The sequence below is a fragment of the Charadrius vociferus genome, unplaced genomic scaffold (assembly GCF_000708025.1).
Source record: "Charadrius vociferus isolate BGI_N301 unplaced genomic scaffold, ASM70802v2 scaffold88, whole genome shotgun sequence".
NCBI lineage: Eukaryota > Metazoa > Chordata > Aves > Charadriiformes > Charadriidae > Charadrius > Charadrius vociferus.
The window spans coordinates 3,815,954-3,837,371 of NW_009649619.1; the positions used below are offsets into that span (position 1 = coordinate 3,815,954).

Consider the following 21,418-nt stretch of genomic DNA (forward strand, 5'->3'; position numbering starts at 1 on the left):
TATTCAAAATATTGAATTCCATCAAAGGACTTCTTATCTTTCTGAACTACTACTAATTTTTTGGAGCATGAAAACCTGCCTTGAAAGAAAAGCTGTAGAATCAAGTAACTATTTTATGTTCCATTTACTGTCATCCCGAGCACTCTAAAGGCAGATTTTGAGAGAGCACGGTCACCACTCAAATCTTGCTTGCCTATTCAGCCAACCGTTCAAGTGTCCACAACTTTATTGCAACTTTGTGCTCTTGGATACTGAGTTCCACTGAAATCCCAGCCTGTGTTATATAAATTTGTGAGTTTGATTTTGAAAACAAAAGCAAAAAATCCCTGTAAATCCTAGGTATGTTAAAAACTTCTTCAACAAAAGTCACTTAACCTCTCTGGGCTTCACTTTACCCATTTCAAATTGGCTTCCTACCTTCACACTTTGAGACCTGAGCTTTTACTTCTGCTTCACTAATGCAACAGGGAATGTTGCTGCAGAAGCCAGCTGGGGCCATGGATGTTCTGGCTTCCTGCCTAGAAGAACAGGCTAGGCAATAGAGATTACAGTTTCCCCATGGTTTCTTTAATCTTTATTAATTAATTATTTTATTTTTATTACTTTATTTTCTTTTATTATTTCTATTATTTTTGGTTTTATTTTAATTATTTATTTTATTATTTTATTATTATTATTTATTAATCTTTATCTTTGGATATTTTCAGAGAAGCAATACAGTGCTCTCAGTTGCGTTTCTCTCTCCTCCCTTGGCCAGCCCTGTGCAAGTAGCGACTGTTGGCCCACATGCACGCACATTCCCTTTCACCTTTCGGCCTTTGTGTGCACTTCTGTCATGTCAAGGCAGGTTTGTACGCTGGTGTAGAGGTCTATACTTTATAGGTACAACTTGTTAATATGATACATGTATTTTAAGTGCTAATATTGTAAATTCGATTTTCCAAATACCCTTTGGATGAATGTGGTCATTGGCTATAGATTTTCTTTGCTTTCAAGTGGAAAGCTCACATAAAAATGATGGCATTTATGATTCTTCATGAATTAGGATAAAGAACAAACACTCGCTTGTTTTTATTATTGCTCAGGACCTGTTCAGTAAACAGAAGGGTTATTTAGAGGAAGAACTCGACTACAGGAAGCAAGCTCTGGACCAGGCATACATGGTAGGAAAAGATCAGTCATTAAATTTTCATGTTTGAATAAATTTTATAAAATACAGGGTGTTTTTTTCTTTTAATTATATATAGAATTCTTTTTTAAATTGATTTATTTTTCTGCCGGACTAGGAAGTCAAGTACTACTTAAATGGAGACTTAGGAAATGGATTATAGTCTTTAGAAGTATAATGATTTTGCATCGCGTTTTTTGTTCTAAAATATGTGGACATCTTGTTAGTACATCTGGAATGGGAAGAGCTGGTCTATGTGTGCACAGAATTACCACTGGTAAAATACACCAGAAATGATCTTAGAAATTTTCCAATTTTGTTTCTTCCTAAGCATTTGTAAATATTACTGCTGCTAACCTATCCCAAGTTGGGAATGCCTGTTCTTCCTAAGCTATTTCTTCCTGTGCTGTCCCATCCAACCTTACCTTTCCTATTTTTCCAAAGAGAAGCTACAACCTTGCAGGCTAAGCAATAATTAAGAATTATCTAAGGACTGGGAAAAACTGCGCACCCAACTTTGTTAATAGTGAGACTTCAGGGAATCAAGATATAGTGGTCTGAAGAATTGTTTATACATTGTAAATATTTCTGATGTGGAAAATGTTTTCAGAAAAGAAGCAAGGTCTAGTGCTCAGAGCAGCTAACAGAGATAAAAGCAAGCAGGCTGTATTTCTAGCACTGTGACCTTGGGCAAGCCATTTAACCTCTCTGGGCAGCTGTTTATGCATCACTAATATGGATAGAATTACCTACCTCACAAAGGTGTTATGAGGGCTAAAGGGATGTTGTCAGCGGCTCTTGATCCAAATATTGTCAGTCTGGATGCTGGTTTTTAATAGGATCATACTAACCCCAGTAATCAAGGAAACGCTGCCATGATTCCTTTCCTTCTTTACTCTTGGGAATACAGTTCTCTGGATGAATGTAAGGTTCTCCTGTGCTCTCTGCTTTGCAAAAGTACTGCAGCTTTGGTCAGCACATGAGAATCTGGTTAGGAGTCTGACAAATGGCGAGACTGATGAGGGATTAGTGTCTGCAAGTATACGAGCGTTCCTCTCTTCATTGCTTATGGCAACTTGGAGCTAATCCAGTGACATAGACTTTAAGCGATGGATGGTGGGGCAGTAGGGCCAGAGAAGAGGGAGACAGTAAGATTTCTGTTGTTCGCAGTTCTCCCTACGAGCATTTTGTTTTATAGGATGGCTTAACAATTCGGTCGCAGTTGAAGGGAATCTGTTAGTTCGCATTAATTTTGTAATGTTCAGCATCAGAGATTGGGGGTTTGTTACGTACTGAGCACACACCTATCATCTGAATGTTTCTTAAATAGAAGAAATGAATCATTTACTAGAATGGGAAGCATTGCCTGGGTGTAAATCAGTACCGGGAGGCTACGTGCACTCTGTGTGGAATGCTCCTCACTGCTCACGACTGCCGCTTTCTGTCTACCTGTCTGTGTCTGTCCTTCCCTCCTGCCTAAGGCTTCGCTTGCTAGCCTTCTCTAGCTGTCGGTGGGTCGTTTGCTTGCTGGATTCAAATGGCAGCCTGTCTGTATGTGATTTGGGTTGCATTAGAAAATCCAGGAGCTGGAAGCCACGCTGTATAATGCCCTGCAGCAGGATCCCGGAAGGCGGGCAAGCGAGTCGCTGACCGAAGCCCAGAGGGAGGATCTGCGAGCTGCAGTGGAGAAGGTGCGGCGGCAGATCCTGAGGCAGAGCCGTGAGTTTGACAGCCAGATCTTACACGAGCGAATGGAGCTGCTGCAGCAGGCACAGCAGGTAATCCCGGTTCTCTCTCCTCCCCCTTGTTGGTGTTACCTCTGTGGTTGCCGCCACTGCCCATACAACAGCATCGCTTCACCCTCACCTCGTTGAGTTACGCTCAGTCTACTCTTTGTATTGCTCCCGTGTCAAAGAGATGGGCAGTGTCAGGACCCGGTTGCACTGGGCACGGTACACACACAGAACAAGTCACTGTCTCACTACCAGGTCCTGTTGCACAATCTGTTTCATGTGCGTACAACCACACAGTCTTCCACAGGACTCCAAGGGGAGCTTGTTGCAAGTTCAAGGCCTAAATTAGAAAAAGCCGGAAGGGAAGGTTGCAAGTGTAACACTATGAAAAGAAGAAAGGCAGAAGCAGTAGTTATAGGAGTAAAAATTTTTCATTTCCCCCCCCCTTCTTTTTCTTTGAGCTATTTGTGAAATTTTTTAAAATTAAAAAAAAAAAAAAAAAGGAAAAAAGTGGAATTCATAGCAAGTCTTTTAAGAGGCCATTTACAAGCCTTCATGGCTTTAAATTACTTCAGAAAAGCCTTGTCTGTCTAAGTCATTTGCTTAAGGACAAATACTAACAGCTTGAATTCAGGCAAGTTCCTGGCAGGTGTGGTAATTTTTTTCTGAAGAATCATTTGGTAGGATTGCTAGTTTTTCTGTGCAAATATTCAGGGAAAGAAGAAAGCTGCATGTCTCTGGGTGTTAATTAATTCAGTAGGAATAATCTTTCCTAAGGATTTTGATTCCTCTTTATAGTAACCTCTGGAAGATGCAGCCAGATGCTTTAGTTCTTGAGGGCTGCCCTCCAGTTGCTCTAGCTACTTTCTGTGCAAATCTGGAATCACATATTGTAAATGCCAAACTCTGCTATGCTGATATGTTCAGCATGTTGTTGCTATCTCAGATGATGGTTACCGGGGCAAGGACCGCATTTAGTTTAGTTCAAGCCTCTCACTGTTCAGGTTGGTTTTGTAGATAAATATGGACCATAGCTAATGTAAGGTACTGACCTGGCACTGTTGTGTTCATCTCCTGTTGTCTTGCAAAAGTGCTTATGGTGCCAGTGTTAGAGCTTAGGTCTGACTTCCTAGAATTCTCATTTCTTGTACTCCTTCACCGTGTTCCCTGAGTTTGGAACGTGCAACATTGAGATCAGGAGATGAATTTTTTTAATGGGTGTCAGATCAGCGATGGTGTACAGAAAGCTGGAGGAGGTAGGCACCAGCTGCTGCTAAAAGCGTCAGAAAGAGAGAGGAAACTAAATATATGAAATTTGGTAAATAAGGATGGAGTCAGAACTTATTAGCTTAATGCTATTAGTGTAGCTGAATATTAGCGAGAATAGGCATTTTACCAGTCTGTTAGACAGTCCAATTTCCTAGGCAGATATCAGGGATTTAGTTTGGACTATGTTCCATTTGGTCCCATGGACTATTCGCTGTTGGTCAGAGCATTTTAGGTGTACATCTGGAACACATCTTCAATTGAGCCCAGTTTGTGTATTCACAGATTGCTCCATAACATAAAGTTAAATATGATGAGTGGGGAAGAAAACTTCGCTACTGCTCTGAATAAAAATGCTAGCATAAACATATCCTCATTAGCTGTGGATGTTTATGTACCTGTTTCCAGATCCATTTTATACTGTGTCATTAGAGCTTTGTGTTGCACCCATCTCATTAGACATGCTAATGTTACAGCTCTGCAGGACACATTAAACTGAATTCTACTGCTTAATAAAGAGCTGAGTATTTTAGTCATCTATTTTCAACCCCCCGTAGTAGACAGGAAAGACAAAGGCAAACGTGGTAGTTAATTTGCCTGGAATATGGGAGATTAACGGATTGCATTTGAAATCTTTTGTTCAGTTTCTTCTTCTCAGTTGTTTTCTTCTTGAAGGTTGTATTTGTGGGTCCTTATGGGACCAGTGGTCAACATTGATAACCTAGTAGTTGTATGCAAATGTCCATGGCTTAAAGACAAACAAGCAAAACCCCCTAGCATGGATCAGTGGTGTCACAGGGCTAATTCTCATATGATTACATTCATCTACACTAGTAGATGACAGCAGCTGAAATGTTACAAAAATGAGAACATATCTGTGTTGGCAGAGTCCTAAGGTATGGATGAAGTTACTCTAAGCATAGTGCATCCCTAGATGCTACGTTAAATGAATCCCCTCTTTTCTTTTGCTGACATTGCGGCATTAGCAAGCACCCATTACACTTTATTCTGGCAAAACTGCAGTCTAGACCTGGTCATATTTATACAGTCTGCAGTGCCTTTGCTGTATGCACCACCCTTCTTACACTGAAGTGGAGGTTATGGAGAATGATACGACAGCATGATGGACCTGCAAGACTTAATACAGAATGTACTTGTTGCAAACACTCTCAAACTTTCCCTGAAACAAACCATGTATTAAAGACTCCAAATTATCTGAAAGTCTGGAAGTTTGATCAGTTCCAGAAAGCCTGTTTCTTTGCTTCCATTACCTTCTGGTCTGCCTGATACAAAGGGCTTCAAAAGGACAACTCCGCTTATCCTGGCCGGCTGGCTGCAACCTTCTCTGAGTCAGAGTTTCTGTGTCAGACATAGAGAGTGGGGGTCTGAGCTCTGATGATGGAGAAGGAGTTCTCTCATGTAAACAATCCTTGACTATACTGTAGGATGCAGAAGTGGCAAGGCATGTGATGAACGCTGCAGGTAGGTCTGCAGGGTTTCATTACAGGTGGACTGCTTCCTGCAGGGACTTTGAGGATTTAGCTTGTGAGATGCTGGTTTTACAGAGCTGCTAAATGTTCTTCCTGAGGAACCGACTGTCTGAAACGGCCAGGGGTGTGCATGGAGAAGTGAGTAAATTGTTTTCCAAATGTGAGCCTGTGCTGCTTTATGTGTGCTTCTTTGTTCAGATATAAAGCCTTAGTTCTTAGCCACTGGGTATTGACTTTGTTCCAGTGAAATAAATATATTTTAGGATGTTAGGCCTTGTTTTACATTAGTAGGTCTGTTCATCTTGGGCATGTATAGCCCCACATTATTACTGTTCATTAGTATATAAATGGAACCATTCATGTATACCCATTGTGTATGAAGGAAACCAGGCCTCTGTGGAGCCAAATTAGACAGACTGTGTGATTAGATCTGCTTGCTAAGGCATACAACGCTTTTATTAAACCCAGAGAGCAACACGCAGGTCTGGGGGACAGATCCTCAGCTAAAGCATATTGACAGTACTCTCTTTAAGTCAGAGAAGGTGCTTTGATTTACACCATTCTCTCTATTTGGAGAAGGCAAAATATGTTAATTAAAAATCTGTCATGAGCAGCTTGTGATATTTGCTTCTAGCCATAGGGTATGTACAGTTCAACTCCTGTTCCTGCATATATTGCCATCAAAAATGTTTCATTGTACTACACTTATTATAAGCTCTTGTAAACCAGTGTCTGGTTTATTTTTAGCAAGACTTCATTTAAAAGTAACATTTGTGCTCTAGTCTGTGCAGTGGTATGACTTCTGTGCATTTTGGAAAATATGAAGATCATTACTAGCCAGCTCTGTTAAGAAGGGTAATTTTTTATATGTGTATAACACGTTAAGCCATTTTGAAAGAGAGAGGAAAAATGTGTTGGTGTAGCTACAAAAAATATCTCTGAGAAAAAATATTTCACATGAAGCATTACGTATTTCTGAAGCAGTGATATCAACTTCTTAATTAAGCAAACTTATCTCCCCTCCCCCTCCAAAAAAAACCAACCCAAAAAACCAACTGCCAAAAAAACAGCAACACAAAAAGTCCACACAGCATCTTGGTTAGATCTCCTTAAAAATATATTGTGAGTGTGTTATTGGCTGAAACTAATAAATATTTAAAGGTCAGATTATGCTTTACATAAACCAAATGGGATCTAACTTGAAATATATTCTTGTTGGTTTGACTGTAGCTGATTCTGAAGTGAGAAACTGAAAAGTCATCAGAACAAGGCTTTAAATTAGGATAGATTAATTCAAATTGCACTGTTGGCAGTATTCAAACACAAAGAAAATTTATAATAGAACTAGAATTTATTCTGATTTCATTTTGAGTTATTTTACATACAAAGAGAAGCTAGAATATCCTTGAAGGAGAGCAGATTGACACACACACACTCAGTTCCAAAAATGGTTGCTGCCAATCAGAAAGGATATGAGAGACATTTTATTAATGTAATCCAATAATTTCCCAGAGCAGTCTTATGTTGGTATAAAATTGTAAGAAAAATGAAGTAGAAAAGATATGCTAGTTCATTGTGTCATCAAAAAGTGTGAAACTTATTTTTTTTTCTCTGAGTTGCACCATAGCACTGTACTAAGCTGGGGGTGTTTTATTCTAACTTGGGTTAGAATATTCTTGGGTGGAGCTTAGTTTTACAGAGTAAACCAAACCATTGCTTCAGTTCTAGACCTGAATATAATAAGTCTATGGAATGCTGAAGGCATCCAAATTCCAACTCTAAATAACTGGAATATAGCTGTAAATATTTTAACTGACTTTTCTTCAAACTATAGCATTTACTTCTACAACCAGGCTAGCTTATTCATTGCTAATAAAAGCAGAAATTGCCACTTCACTTGCACATTTTACTAGAAGAAGGCATAGGAAAATCCTTTAGGACAAAACAGGTATAAATCAAAACTTACCTCTATATGTCACTGCCATAGAGAAGGATTCACTGAAAATGCAATTCCTCAGGCAATATTTTTCGTGGTCACCAAGGAAAACTCAGAAGCAGTGACATATTTTTTGATCCTGAAATGACAAAATATAAATATAGCTTGAAATCGATAAACACCAAGCTAATTTCCTTCACTAAGTGTCTTAGTTTCTTTTTCTTCCTGACCTGAAGAACCAAGTTCTTACTGCTTAATGGTCAAAAAATGCTGTACTGGATGCCATTCCTCCATGAGTTCTACGGCTCTCTCGTAGGTAGGACACCTTTTTCACACTGGGAGAGTAGTTTGTTTACAAATCCATAGGGTTGGATGTCACCATACCTGTAATATTTACCTGTATCATACCTGTATCATACTGGCTTGGCCATTTGGAATACATATTTGGTTTTTTGGTGGTGTTTTTTTTTTTTTCTTGAAAATATTCATTTAAAAAAATTAATTTGTTAATACAGTAATTGGCAATGTGAAGTAGGAACCTGAGATTTGCCACTTGGTGTACTGCGGGTGTGCAGGTAAATCTTGGATAAATCCAGAAGCTGTTCTGCTCCCCTTTCCTGTATTATCTGTTATGGTTGATACACCACCTATTTTTCACCCAACAAGAATTACTAAGGTTTAACGTTTGACTGGGAAGGTGCTTGGGGGAGGGGGAGAGGGAGGGAGGATGCTCTGCTCAGTGTACCTCATCAATAGGCATGAGGAGGTACTGTCTAAAATTTCTCCTCTTTGGCACATTGCCTTGTGTCAGAGAGGATAGACTATAGACATCACCTCCTCTGGCATGTTGCCTTGTGCCAGAGAGGTTGCCTTGGTCAAAACCTCACAGCTTTGTCACACAATTTAGGAAGCAGGTAGAAGTATTACTACTAAGGTTACTTACACAATAATTAGTGGGGAGAGTCTCAGATAATTTTACATCCAAATTGATATAGATATGATCTGTTTTAATATTTTTATTTTAAATCTGAAATGTTAAGGTGCTAGCAAAGTTCATTCCCAGCTATTTGCATACAACCATACATGAAGAGGAATACATAAGGCAACCAGTGATTTCTTTTTCTTGCAATAACTAATGCTGGCAGTTGAGAAATGTTCTGTGCATTGCTGTTAAACATATAATAGATTACTGTTGATAATGCTTTTTTTTATCTGATATCATAGCTGCCTAACTGTCATCTGTATTCATCAAGCACATCATGACTAGGTTAATCATAGTTGACCTGTGGTATTGATTTGTCACGCACGAGTGAATGTTGAGTCTTTCAAGGCATCATTGCCGCTATAATGATAATATCACAGTACAGTTCTGTAATGTCCCCCAGATGACAGGCATGGCAGATGAGACTTCATTATAGTCATTTCTATGTATTTATTTTACAATGTTTCCTTAGGTATGTCTTCTGTATATTTAGGCTTCAGTTGAAACCATGCCTGCTTTGCTAACTGCCTTGGTGATGCTACTTGTCTGAAGAAATGATGATAGCAGGACTGGTGTAATAACTACAAAACATACCTGAAAGGTCTGCTCCCTTTGCACTAAACGAGGGATAATTGAGGTTGTAATCAAGTTAATAGCAACTTAATTCAAGTTAAGAAAACTCTTATCTGAAGTTTGAATGCTGAAATCCTCTCATCCGACATTCTGAATACCCTGTGTTTCTTAGGAAAGGCCAGTGGGAGCTGAGGAAAGGCAAGTCTCAAAAAGTGTGTTGTGAAGGTTGTTACAGAAGTGAAGATTAAATGTGTTATGCACAATTCATACATATATCATGATAATTACTTATGTGGAGATCTGCTATTTAAATACCAGAATGTAAAAGAATTTAAATTTAATGCTAAATAAATATTACTTTTTTTTTTATTTGCCTCCCTCCTCACCCTGATAATGAGTCTAGTCTGTCAATAAGTCAATTTTAAGATGTTGAATGTGTTTTTTCTTCTGAGCTGACATAGACTTGGAATAGCCATTCTATGTAGATGTAAGGCTAATGTGGCTTTAATTACTGTTTTTCTGTAATGAAAAGCAGTAAGACTGTTGATATTCTTCTGTTAGATATCAATGTATGATGTAGTTTTAATATAACACAAATTAGAAGACTCCTAGTGTTAAAAAATAATAAATCAAGTTTACTAGTAAATTAAGCCATATTTTCATGTACATATAGTCATTCAGTATCAACTTATAAAAAATTATTATTTTAAGCTAAATGCATTCATAAAATTCACTGATTTACTAAGACCAATGTGATTGAATATATTAACTTGCATGCTGAGAAATGCATCAGTGCAGCTCTAAAAGATTCATTCTCCTCAAGAAGGCAAATAAAGAAATGACAAGGGCATAATAAAGATTAACAAGAACAATTCTCCTACTTCGGTAACAATTAATTGGATTATCATGGCTGAGACTGCAGAACACAGAAAGGAATGAAATTTTTACCTGCTATGTAAAAAAAGACCTTGTTGAGAATCAGAGGTATAGCATAACAGAAATGATGAGTTATTATCATATTCTACTGGATGAAATTTATATTAAGTTTTCATTCATAAAGTAAAACAAGATAGCAAAAAAAAATAGCTTAAGCTAATGCTGTTACAGTGTGCTTGCTTGTTTCCTTATGACCATTATGCAAAATCACATTCTAGGAACGTGGGAGTAAAGGGAACATTTGGATTCCTGAGTCCAGACCCCTTACAGTAGCAGATCCAACAGCTTGACTAAATGCATGTGGTAATTACCTATGCAGATTGTATTGTAAACACAGTAAAGGCTTTTAAACAGCTGTTAAAATGCATTCGTTTAAAACAAAAACAATCAAGAAAATATATTTATTTTCATTAAGGAATTTTATCCATCAGCTTACTGATTTGAATAATACCTAAAGGTGTCAGTTTATATTCACCTTTGTTTAAATTTATACATGTAACATAGTTATGCTGCTCACGTTATTAAAGATCTTACATACCTGTGTCTTAACAGTGTTGAGAAGCTGCTTAAAATAATGATATAATGAAACAATATTGATTCTTCCCTTTCTCTGACTGATAAAATATTTCCCTTACTAAATTCTGCTGCAGAATAAGATACATTCTTGATCATAAGTTGGCTTCAAAGATTCAAAACACAGTTCATGTCCATCCATGGTGCCTATTCTGTAAATGTACATCAACCTGAACCTTTCCAACATTTCAGAGCTGAGGAGATAAGCAGCTTAGCAAATCCTTCTTTGTCTGCTTTGTGCTAAAATTATCAAATTGTTTTCTTGGATTTGCTGATGAACGTAAATCCAATAAGAGTGTGTCACAGGAACTATTAAGGTGATTTCTAAACCCCCTGGTTAGTACATTCTTTTATTTTCACAACTATAGTAGCATGGCAAGGAGCATATTTTGCAGCCATGTAAATTATCTTCTTGATGTTGCTGTCAATAAAACAGTATGTTTGTTCGGATGGGCTCTTTACATACACACTTATCTGGGAAACAAAAACATCAATTCTGCAGCTTCACACCTATGTGAAGGATGATGTTGTCATCATTGTCTGGCAGAGGAAATTTGTCTCAGTGCTTCCTTTCCTGGTAGCATTTTCCCCATTTAGCAAAGCTCCTCGAGGATTTAAAGCCACCAATGATGTTAGTTCAGGACTGTGAATGACTGGCTAATGCCATGAGTGAATTGGAGAGGGCAAAAGGCTGGGATGAAGAATCTGCTTCATCTAGCCTGAATCACTATCCAATAAACAGAAAACACCAAAATTCCCAGAATCTGTGTTCGCTACTAAAAAGGTAGCTGGGAGATGAGGTCAAAAAAGCAGAATGTTTGTAACAGACCATGTTACTGTAGAGAGAAACAGCCAATTTCTCATCAGAATTTGAGGTATCGGGAAAGAAAAACTAAAACAAATGAGGAAATACACACATTTTGGCTACTTGGTGGAGGAAATTTGGACCTAGCATCTTATAGTAGTAGGGCACTTCATTACACCTCAGATCAATTTTGTTTCTTTGTAATGCTGAAGTTCCTCCCATGACAAACTCTCAAAATGATGATAAATTATTACTGGGCTGATTTATTGCCTCCAGCAGAAAAATGATAGCTCCGAGACTGCAATCCAGGGATCACTGAGCTCAGTGGAAGGATTTCCATTTATTTCATTGCTCCTTTACAATGGGCGCTATATTAATGGAAACATCACTTAATGTAGATGGATTGCTATTATAACACAAGTTGGGCACATGTACTTCATATGTACTGTGTGGGAATGCAACTAACTTTTTTTTTCAATAGAACAATTTTTTCTTTTGGGTTAAACCATTCAATGATGTTAAGTAACAGAAATGCAATACTATCGTTTCCACTCTCAGCTTTATCATTTGTACTTCTTTGCTCCATAATGCAAGCTGAGTTTTCTAAGTCTGTGTTCTTGGAATTTCTCTGTTAGTGAAAGTAGAGTAATGTTTCCAGGCACACATCTACTGTTACGATGCTTGCGTTTCACCTAAGCCTTTATTCCTCAGATTTCCTAGCGATGTCGCTTGCAACCTTGAGATTGCAGTGTAGCCACAGGAGCCAGACCATGCTAAAAACTACAGAATTTCCCTTTTGAAATCAGTACCTATCTGGTTCTCTGCTGGCAATGCATTAATATCATTCCATTGGACCTGACCTCTGATTTGTATGTCTACAAGGAATCTATTGCCTTTATTTCAGTTTTTAAAACTGTATTATCCCATTTTTTTGCGCCTTTGTACATGGGATTCATGACAATAATGAATTTACATGTAGGGTTATCCAGCCTCTTACTGATTTTGGATGTATTTGGAAAACAACAGTCTCTAGGGAAATTATCCAACTGTCAGGAAAACTGAGCTGTAGGTGCAGAGACACCTGAATTGGTCCCGCATAGGCCAGCTCAGGCAGCACACGACCTATACAGCAGCGCTCCATGCAAACTTGAAGCCTCACCTTCTGGGGTAAGGTCAGAACTGCTGTGAGTAATAGCATTGTGTAGTCCCATTTTGGTGTAGCCCTCTTTCACCTCAGAAAGGAAGAGCTGACTTGTCTTAATTTTCCCAATCAGTACTAGAAGGTACACGCTAAAGGCACTTTCCGTCTGAGTTTACTTGGATGGATCCAAGTGAAGTAATTGCTTAAGTGAATATTTGCATGTCAAGGACTCTATCCTGTTTCCCAGAAAGACAAACTTCCTTTCATGAGGTGAAAGGAGATGAGGGTCATGAGCATTTAGGGGGAATCTTCTGCATGTTAGGAATCTTCTGCTGACAAAAATGTTTAATTTCCCACTTTTAGGCAATTTGACAGCCCTTTGTGTTTGGGAGTTCTCCAAGCATTGGATTGAAGAGGAGGGGCAGTATATGATCACTGCAGTCAGTGAACATATAATTTGTACCACTGGAAATAACTAGTGGTAAACTTCCCTTTTATGGCTCTGTTCAGTAATGTCATATATAGTGCCATTTCAGGGGTGCTTTAGCAGACTTTCAGTCATATGCCTGTCTTTGCACTATAGACTTCTGAAGGAAATGTATGCTTTAGCTGCCTGAACTTTCTGGATGTTGTCTCGCTTACCTAATTGTTAGCATTTTTATGCTGTCTACCAAGGTTACAGCTGTGTCACCTACCTTTGTATATTTAATGTATATGTAACTACGATTAAGAAAAATTTTATAATGGAACGTAAAAGTCTGTTCACGTAGCTGTCTGGAAATGCAAATGAATTTCACAGCTGAGACTCATTCCTGACAGAGCTGAAGATGCTGTTCCAGCCGTAGCTTGGCCGGCAGAGCCATCTGCTGTTAACTCAGTGCAGCACTAGGGCCCTTTCAGGCCCTGCTGCTTTCTGGCTGCTTGCAAGCACTTGCTCAGAAGCGGCAGCAAACTTCCTTGCTAGTGAAAGGACGATTTATCAAGTAGGTGTCTGCCATACAGAAATGGATGCTCATCCAACCCTCTTTCCAAAACTCAAGAGAGCTCCATGTGGGTGAAGGTAGTAACGGGCACTATTCACAAACCTACCCATCCAGAAGTTCTGTGAGGTTTTATTTGCTGTTGTAGTAAAATCAATGACAAATTAGTATTTGTTATTTTGCCAGGTTGGTTTTGAATGCAGGCAAGGTGGACAGCGTTAAGAATCCATGTCCCTGATGTTTGCGCTTTTCTCTTTCATGGTTGCATTCTCATTGCACTATTTTTGTCTGACTGTGGGTCTTTGTTTGCCTACAGTAATTCCTCTGTATGGTGCTGTGGTTTGACAACACAGTGTTATTCTTGCGAATCCTGTCGGTCCCGAAAAGTTGCACTCATGTGACTGAGGGGCAGCTATTATCCGTAGGAACACGGGAATTGCTAGAACCTCACAGAACACTGCTCCACTTTGTCACTAATCTTCACTCTGACTGGGGGGGTGTTAGGGGGTTTAAAGGAAACATAAACACTCTGCTGATTTTAGGTTGTCTAGCTGTATCTCCCACCCCTCCCTTTTTAAAAAAGAAAATAACCAAAAGAACAGCCTGTGGCTTTCTTCTCAACCAAGATTGTTTTGACAGCAAGACATAGTAGATTTTGTTGCTTCCTCGCATAGTTTTTTGTGCAGTTGAAAATGCACTGGATTTACCCTGCAAGGTTCCTGAGAGCCTTGTCAAGGATGGAGCTGAATACATCTTTTGTAGCACATCTGTTATAACTCTGTATGACATAGTAGGAAAAGCTTGACTTACTGATCATCAATTTATGTCCTGAAGCATGAAAGCAGGTAGAATTTCTTGATAACAATAAAATAGTTCTGCATAATTTGTTGTCACAATTATGCTTTTGCAAACATAAACAAATCGGAATTCACTGAAAGCAGCTAATCAAGTGTTGAAAACCTGGGAGTGAGTCCACAGCTTCTTGATTGCTAATTCTTGCAAACAAAAGGAAGAGTAGATAAAGATGTAGATGCTTATACTGAATCTCAAGCAGTCCTGCCTTTGGTCTTAATTAGTAGGTGCAATTTTTGTGTAATTTTCTTCTCAGTAGTTTAATGTAACCTTTCACTGAGGAACATCTCATGTTACTTCTAGAAGATACCTTTTTTTTTTTTTGTTAAAGCTAGGATTATTCCATGTAGCTTACATGTACTTTTCAAAGTCATATTTTTGGAAATTGTTGTCTTTCTTTGTATGATCAAGATAATGCTGTAAATTCAGATAGGTACAATGGGGAAAATAATTTTTTTTATGTGTTAAATACTGTATGCAGATGTAAATCTCTTTTTTCTTGCCTATATATTACATATACATGTCTATATTTTAAGGTTATCTCTGCAGTTAAATGAAAATGAATGAGTTAAATCAGATTTTTCAGGAGATATATAAATAGCTGCGCTAGGCTGGTTATCTTCCAGTGCTGACCCTGTGCAATCAGAGGATATTGATGGGAATAGCTACGCCCACTTCATCCTCCTGGATAATCCTCCCTACAATACTCTAGGGGAAAGCAAGTAAACAACTGGAAATAAAAAAAAAAAAACAAAACAGGCTTTGATACCTGATGAAAAACTCCAGCCCACGATTGTGTTTTAGAACAAATTCTGACCTGTCTAGGTTTGAACTCTTAACTTCTGTAGTAAAGGAGTTGGTTACAAAATCTTACTAATTTGCAGCGTATGTCTTCCGTCATTGTGATTTCCACCCATATAGGGGGAATATTTAAACACTATTTAAACACTGGTCACCTGTCTTCAACACACTATCCTTAGGTGGCAAGGCTGGAACAGGTCTACGTGTAAATATTGTCCCTACAGAGCATATCCACCCTGTATATATCTGCCTTGCTGACATAAATCTAGTTGTTTTGAGAATTTTTTGGATTTTCACTGCTAAGAAATTCAACCCTATGTGTATTCCCTTTTCAATTGCTAGATTGTCTTTAAAAACGTGTATTTCTTCCCCTTAAAAACTGTTCTCTACCTTTTGTGTCTCACAGTTTAACAATTATGATGGATTATGGGTGGGAATTGGAAAACAGAAGCCTCAGCCCCCCCCTTTTTTTTTTTTTAGAACTATTATGAAAAGCTGGAGAGAATAGCTGAATAGCTGTAATCTTTTGAAAAGATTAAAACTTCATAAGGGAATAGTAACAACTACATTTTTAGTTAATTAACGGAATTCCCAAGTCTGAAAAATGCTGTCTTATTCTAATTAACATGTTCTTTTATAAAATAACACTTGCTGTAAACACTGAGGTGAGAAACCAACCAGATGTTTGCGGGCTTTTTTTATTTTCCTTTTTTTCTGGGGGTGAGTTCTCAGCAGATAATGAAAAAATATCTCAAATGATAAATCTTGAAGGTGAAAATGGTATTTGAAAATATTGCTTCTCTCCGCTTATCTCACCATGGTCAAATTTTATCACAGAGCATAGCAGGACCCCCAGGGAATTGAAGTGTGTCACTCAGATGTGGGATGTGGTTGTAAGTAGGAATCAGCATAACTGAGATGAGCGGGAGAGAAACAGGAATGTAACCTGATGGACCAGAGATCTCAGAGGTGATTACATCTGCCTGCTTCCCATCCCATGGCTTTTTACAGTGATTGTAATATTCCTGGTACATCTAGTATATGAAGATGATCGCTTGAGAGATAGACTTGCGTTGAGCGGGGAGTGGATGAAGTATAAATCAATTCAAATGTAATAGAGGAAAAGTGAAATTAGTACAGCTGTGCTCGGGGCTTTTGTTACTGTCAACAAAGCTGCATGCACTCATGTCACACGAGGGTAATCTGGTTTGTGCTTCTATATTATCTGGGGAAATCTCTGAGCAATGCAGCATGATATAGTGGAGGGTTTGATTGGCTTATTCTGACTGCATAATATTCAAAACAGTGATTTAAGCAAATCTTTTTATTTTAAAACAGCAGCAACAATAACAAAGCTATTGCTTGTGACCCATCTGCAATATTTGTGTGGCGACTAGTATGCCCTAGGCAAGGTGAGCTGAGGGTTGGATGTACCTCATCTTTGGGGTAGGTCCAAGTTAGACTTGAAGTGCTGACGCCGAACTCTGTGGTTCTCAAAACCAACACAAAATGGTCATTGGATCAGCTGCTGCCGTGCTGCAACTGTCCTGGGCTACCATGAGCATGGGGCATTTCCTGCTATTTGACGTCTTTGAATTGAACGCAGGTAATCACCTATTGATGTCGGTTGATCACACAGGTATATAAATAATGATTGGATGTTGTTTTGAAAGAGACACTGTTGTTCAAATCAATTTGGGAGTAATAAAAAAATTTGGGAGTCGTGCAGCAGCTGCTACATTAATTTTATTGGCCTATTCATAGAAATTAGATGAAACTAGATGAAAATTTCTCTTTCAAAGTTCAGGAACTGTTAATAACCTTAACTGTTGTAGGCAAGGCAAAGGTCAGGTAGTTAATCCTGAAAAAAGCTGATAGGATAAAGTTTCTCCTTGATTCCCAGTGGCTGTTAGTAGGAGATTCCAGGTTTCAAGCAATAAGAAAAATATTTATGAACCTACTTTATCTGTAACAAGTACAATATACAAAAAGTGTAATAAAATGCATCTTCTTAATATAGAAGTCCAGAAAAATAAAATAAATACAAAAAGAAAAGAAAAAAGCCTAAGTTGCAGACAGGAAACAAGGTGACAGAAATAAGATAGGATATGTGGACCCAACAACAGTCATGTTTTTGGAGAACCTTTGTGGTACTGAACAAGGAAAATCCTTAAAAATATGGAGAGCTATGCTGAAGGAGATGTTCCCTCTGACTCTGGTGGGAGGTGACTCTTGTAATAGGATGGAGCTGAATCTCTGGATGATGTCTTGGTGATGACCTGAAAATCTGTGTGCTCTGTTTTTGTGGTATAGTGTGATGATGCCAGAGGCGCAGTTGTGTTTTATAGGAAATGAAAATAGAGAGTTAAAATAAAATGTAATAGTATAATCTACTGGCTGTGTAAGTACTGGAAGTTACAGAGAAAAGTGTTGTGCTTCCAAGAATTTTGGTGCTAATTGGAATTGTCTGTGTGCATATGTTAAAATTATGATTAATGAGCGGTGACGATTAGGCTTCCTGGTAGTAAACATAATGTTCTAAATGTGCAGCTTATTTAAAATGCCATGGTTTCATGAAAACGTGGAGCAATCCTGCCATGAACGTGTCTAATATAACTAAAAGGAAACGTTACATTAATAATGGGCATTTGCTCTCTTAATTTTAAGTCTATTTCTTATCTTATTGATTCATATACTTCTCAAATTAGATATAATAATTTATGCTTTGCTTTTTTCTGTTCCAGCGAATTCGAGAACTAGAAGATAAAATAGAACTTCAAAAGAGGCAACTGAAAGAAATTGAGGAAAAGGTAAATAAATGCCTGGGCAATGCCAATGGATTTATTTTTTCCATAATAATTTATTTTTCTCTGTTGCATTGACGTTAATAGTACTTAACCTAACATCATGAAATCTATTTTAAAACAAGGAAGATAAAGTATGAGTTCAAGTCATTGCTGCATGAAATGAAGCTCTGTCCCTAATCTGCTCAAAATTATTTGCTGTCTGGGTTTTCTGTCAAGTACAGAAAGGAATCAATGGGACTGGAAAGACACTAGACTGGAAGGGGGAGGATTTGCTGTGTTTTAGAGGAAGAAACAACACAAAGATTTGTCTCTGACAGAAGCTGTTAGCTCAGTCCTGTTCTTCAGATAACACTGCTTTGCAAAACTTGCCAATACTGAAAATTAAAAAAAAGTTAATGAGGTGCGTGTGGCAAACACTGCAAACAAAAAATATTTCTTACTTTAAGACAGCAACAAGTTTCAAATTAAATTTCAGGTTCCAAATTTTCTGTCTTTTGAAGAAGCTCTGATTGAGGCTTAAGACAGCAAATGTATTTGGATCACTGTTGTCCCAAGCAAGAGATGGCACGAGGCTCCTGGACCATGGGCTCAAGTGTTTCCCTCATCTGTGGAGTTTCAGCTGTTCTGCAGGGCATAGGCTGACACCAGGGCTTTCTCTAAGCTCTAGCAAAAGTTTTTAGTTACGTTGCTTTTGCTAAACCAGTGCCTAGATCCCAAGATGAGTCACATCATCTCAGGTTCATTTTCTCTGGTACATATTGGGTACAAACCTGCTGCTGGGCTGCATGGAGAAGTTAGGGGAGTTTTCATTCACTGTTTTTTTCTTTTGGGATCAGAACATGATCAAAGAGCAAAAGGAAGGCTTTTGGAGGACTCTGAGTGGGAGTTGGAATTGCTCCACGGGGTTTGCAAAACTCAGAGAGGCTTTCAGGAGCAGTGCGCTGGATGTGGGAAGGTTTCTTCCTCATCCTTCACTAATCTCGCTGTCCCTTTATGTGGTCTCAGGATGTGGCAGTCCCCCCGTGTCTCCCTCTGGGGGTATTGCACTTCTAGCAGCTACTCCAATTCCCTCAGCAGCTTCCTTGGCCCCTTCTGCTCCCACAGTAGTCATCTCCCTTCTGCACTACCTTGTCCTGCACTGTTTGAACTGTGATATCCTGCCGGGTTTGTGGAAGAGCCAGAAGAGCAGTAAGGAGCTGGGCTGTCTGCTGTTGTTGCTAATTGTCACTTTACATCATTCCCACTACTCCCTGGCTGGGGCTAGTCTGCCTGTATCCATCGGGGAGGCAGTAGTCCCCATTTCCACCAGCAGAGAAACATACATAGGCAGCATCTACCCCTTAAAGAACTCTTTTGCTGCCTTTGCCCTCTTCTGCCTCAGACCACTTCTACACCTGAAGATGTTCCCGCCTAGAAGCCAGTGATGTCTAAGTCGCTACAGTTGACTCCTCAAGGTAGAGAAACCTTGAGGGATAGGTGATATCTCTACATGTCAATTATTGCAAGTATTAGTGTTTATCCACCTATTCTAAAACATTAAAATCTCTAGATGTTGCTATTGCCAAAATGTAAACCTTTAATCATTGCCATTACAGTTTACAGCACAGGTATCAGATTAGACAGACTGCTAATTTTGAAAATGGAAGTTAGCATTATCTGTGCTGCTTCATCAGTGCAATGGATGGGGAAAAGTACTGGAAAAGAAACAGCTTAATCACAAGCTTAGCAGAAAGCTGGTAACGAGGTAAAATGATTAATGTTCACTTTGCCTTAACGTCACATTAGCAGGAGACCTGAAAAAAGCTTCATCATTTTCTGTTATCCTTCAACTCCTGGATGAGTGGAGGGCTTCCTTCTCTCTGTATTACATTTGAATTAGTTTTCCTTGGGATTAAATCCCATTCTGAATTTGACTGCCCGAAGGAAGATTGTGTTGTCAGAGAATCAATGAATGATATACTTCTACTTCATTGTTCTGATGGTTTAATATGTCAGTGGGTGCAGACTGACACCTACATGCCACTGATACAGAGCACAATAATTTCTTGTGGAGACAAGTCTTCTGAAGGACGGGCAGTATTTATAGCTGAGCCTCATTGCTGGTTGTAGCTAAGGGCAATCCACCACTTATACTTACTGTGTCATGAGGATGGATTTTTATTTTCCTTTAGGAACAGATTAATTTTTTCAGTTTTATGTAAAATTCTGTCAAAGCAGAACATAAGGATGACAGTATTTTTGCTCTATAGATTCTTGAGCAAACTGTTCTGCTTCTAAAGGCTATATAAAAGAATAATGTAAAACCTCAGTTTTATTCTACAAGTTGATACATGAGGAACAAGTGCTGTTTAAAAACATCATGCTTTTCTCATAACTGATTTTCTACCATTTAAGTTGTACTTAGTTTGTGCCTTTGGCTTGGTAAGTCTTGGTTCAGGGCAGCTTTCAGGTGTGTCGTTATAAGTACTTGCTTAACAGAGTCACAGAGCTGAGCCTAATGTTTCTGAAGTTACATAATCCACAAATGTTACCATTTGTAAAGCTGCCCTCAAATACTGAATTTTGTACCCTGTTACCCTTTTTCAGAGTAAGATTGGTGTACTGTATCTCTCTTTCAGATCAACTCAATTAATATTGATGTAGGACTAACTGCTGTAAAGTAATGTCACTGGATTTCATATTACATATCTTACATCTTTTTTCTTTTCTTTTTTCCTCATTTTCTTTTGATCTTATGTTATAGTTTTTGTTCCTTTTTTTGTTTTTTTCACTAGCATTCATTCTGTGGCCTTGATGACACAACTGAGCCAAGACGTGTGGTTGGTATTCTTTATATTTCTTTGTACTCAATTTTTAGCTCTTAGATTTTGCCATGTTTTGAGGATCATCTTCGTAAGACACTGAAACCATGGAGGAGGGTATGCAGGTTTTGCTTGCACAGGGAGGAATAGTCACCTATAAAATCTGATTTAGATGCCTTCAGTTACCTTCCCAGACTTCTGCAGAAGGTCGCTGGGTTTTCAATGAGAAATAATTTTGCATTCTAAGATACTGACTGCCCTAACTGCAGTGGGTGCTTTTCAATTCTGCGGAGCAGGTACATATTGTCTAAAAGTTCAGGTATTGCTGTAGGACCCTACCTTCTCTCATGCAGGATGGAGGGGTGGCAAACACTGTTTGGCTTTCAGTTTTGTTTTCTAATAAGCCCTGTAAGCATCACTACCCATGCAAAAAAAAGGAGTTTATTTTACTTCCTCAAGATCCTTGAAGCCACAAAATAGCTTAGGAAATAATAACTTGATTTCCCTTTTATGAGTCAATGTGGAGGTTGCAATGTGATTGACCCTCCATGTGCCCATGCAAGGTGCAAAGGGC

General features: G+C 38.6%; 1 protein-coding gene across 1 annotated transcript in view; it reads left to right on the top strand.

Moving 5' to 3' along the window:
* Nucleotides 1-20,837, top strand: part of JAKMIP1 (janus kinase and microtubule interacting protein 1) — an 86,346-nt gene extending 65,509 nt beyond the window's left edge. Inside the window, exons 17-20 of the mRNA XM_009890536.1 lie at nt 1,086-1,163; nt 2,743-2,946; nt 17,981-18,046; nt 20,787-20,837. Of these exons, the coding sequence (XP_009888838.1) occupies nt 1,086-1,163; nt 2,743-2,946; nt 17,981-18,046; nt 20,787-20,837 (399 nt within the window). The remainder of the gene's footprint in view (nt 1-1,085; nt 1,164-2,742; nt 2,947-17,980; nt 18,047-20,786) is intronic.
* Nucleotides 20,838-21,418: the final 581 nt, after the last annotated feature.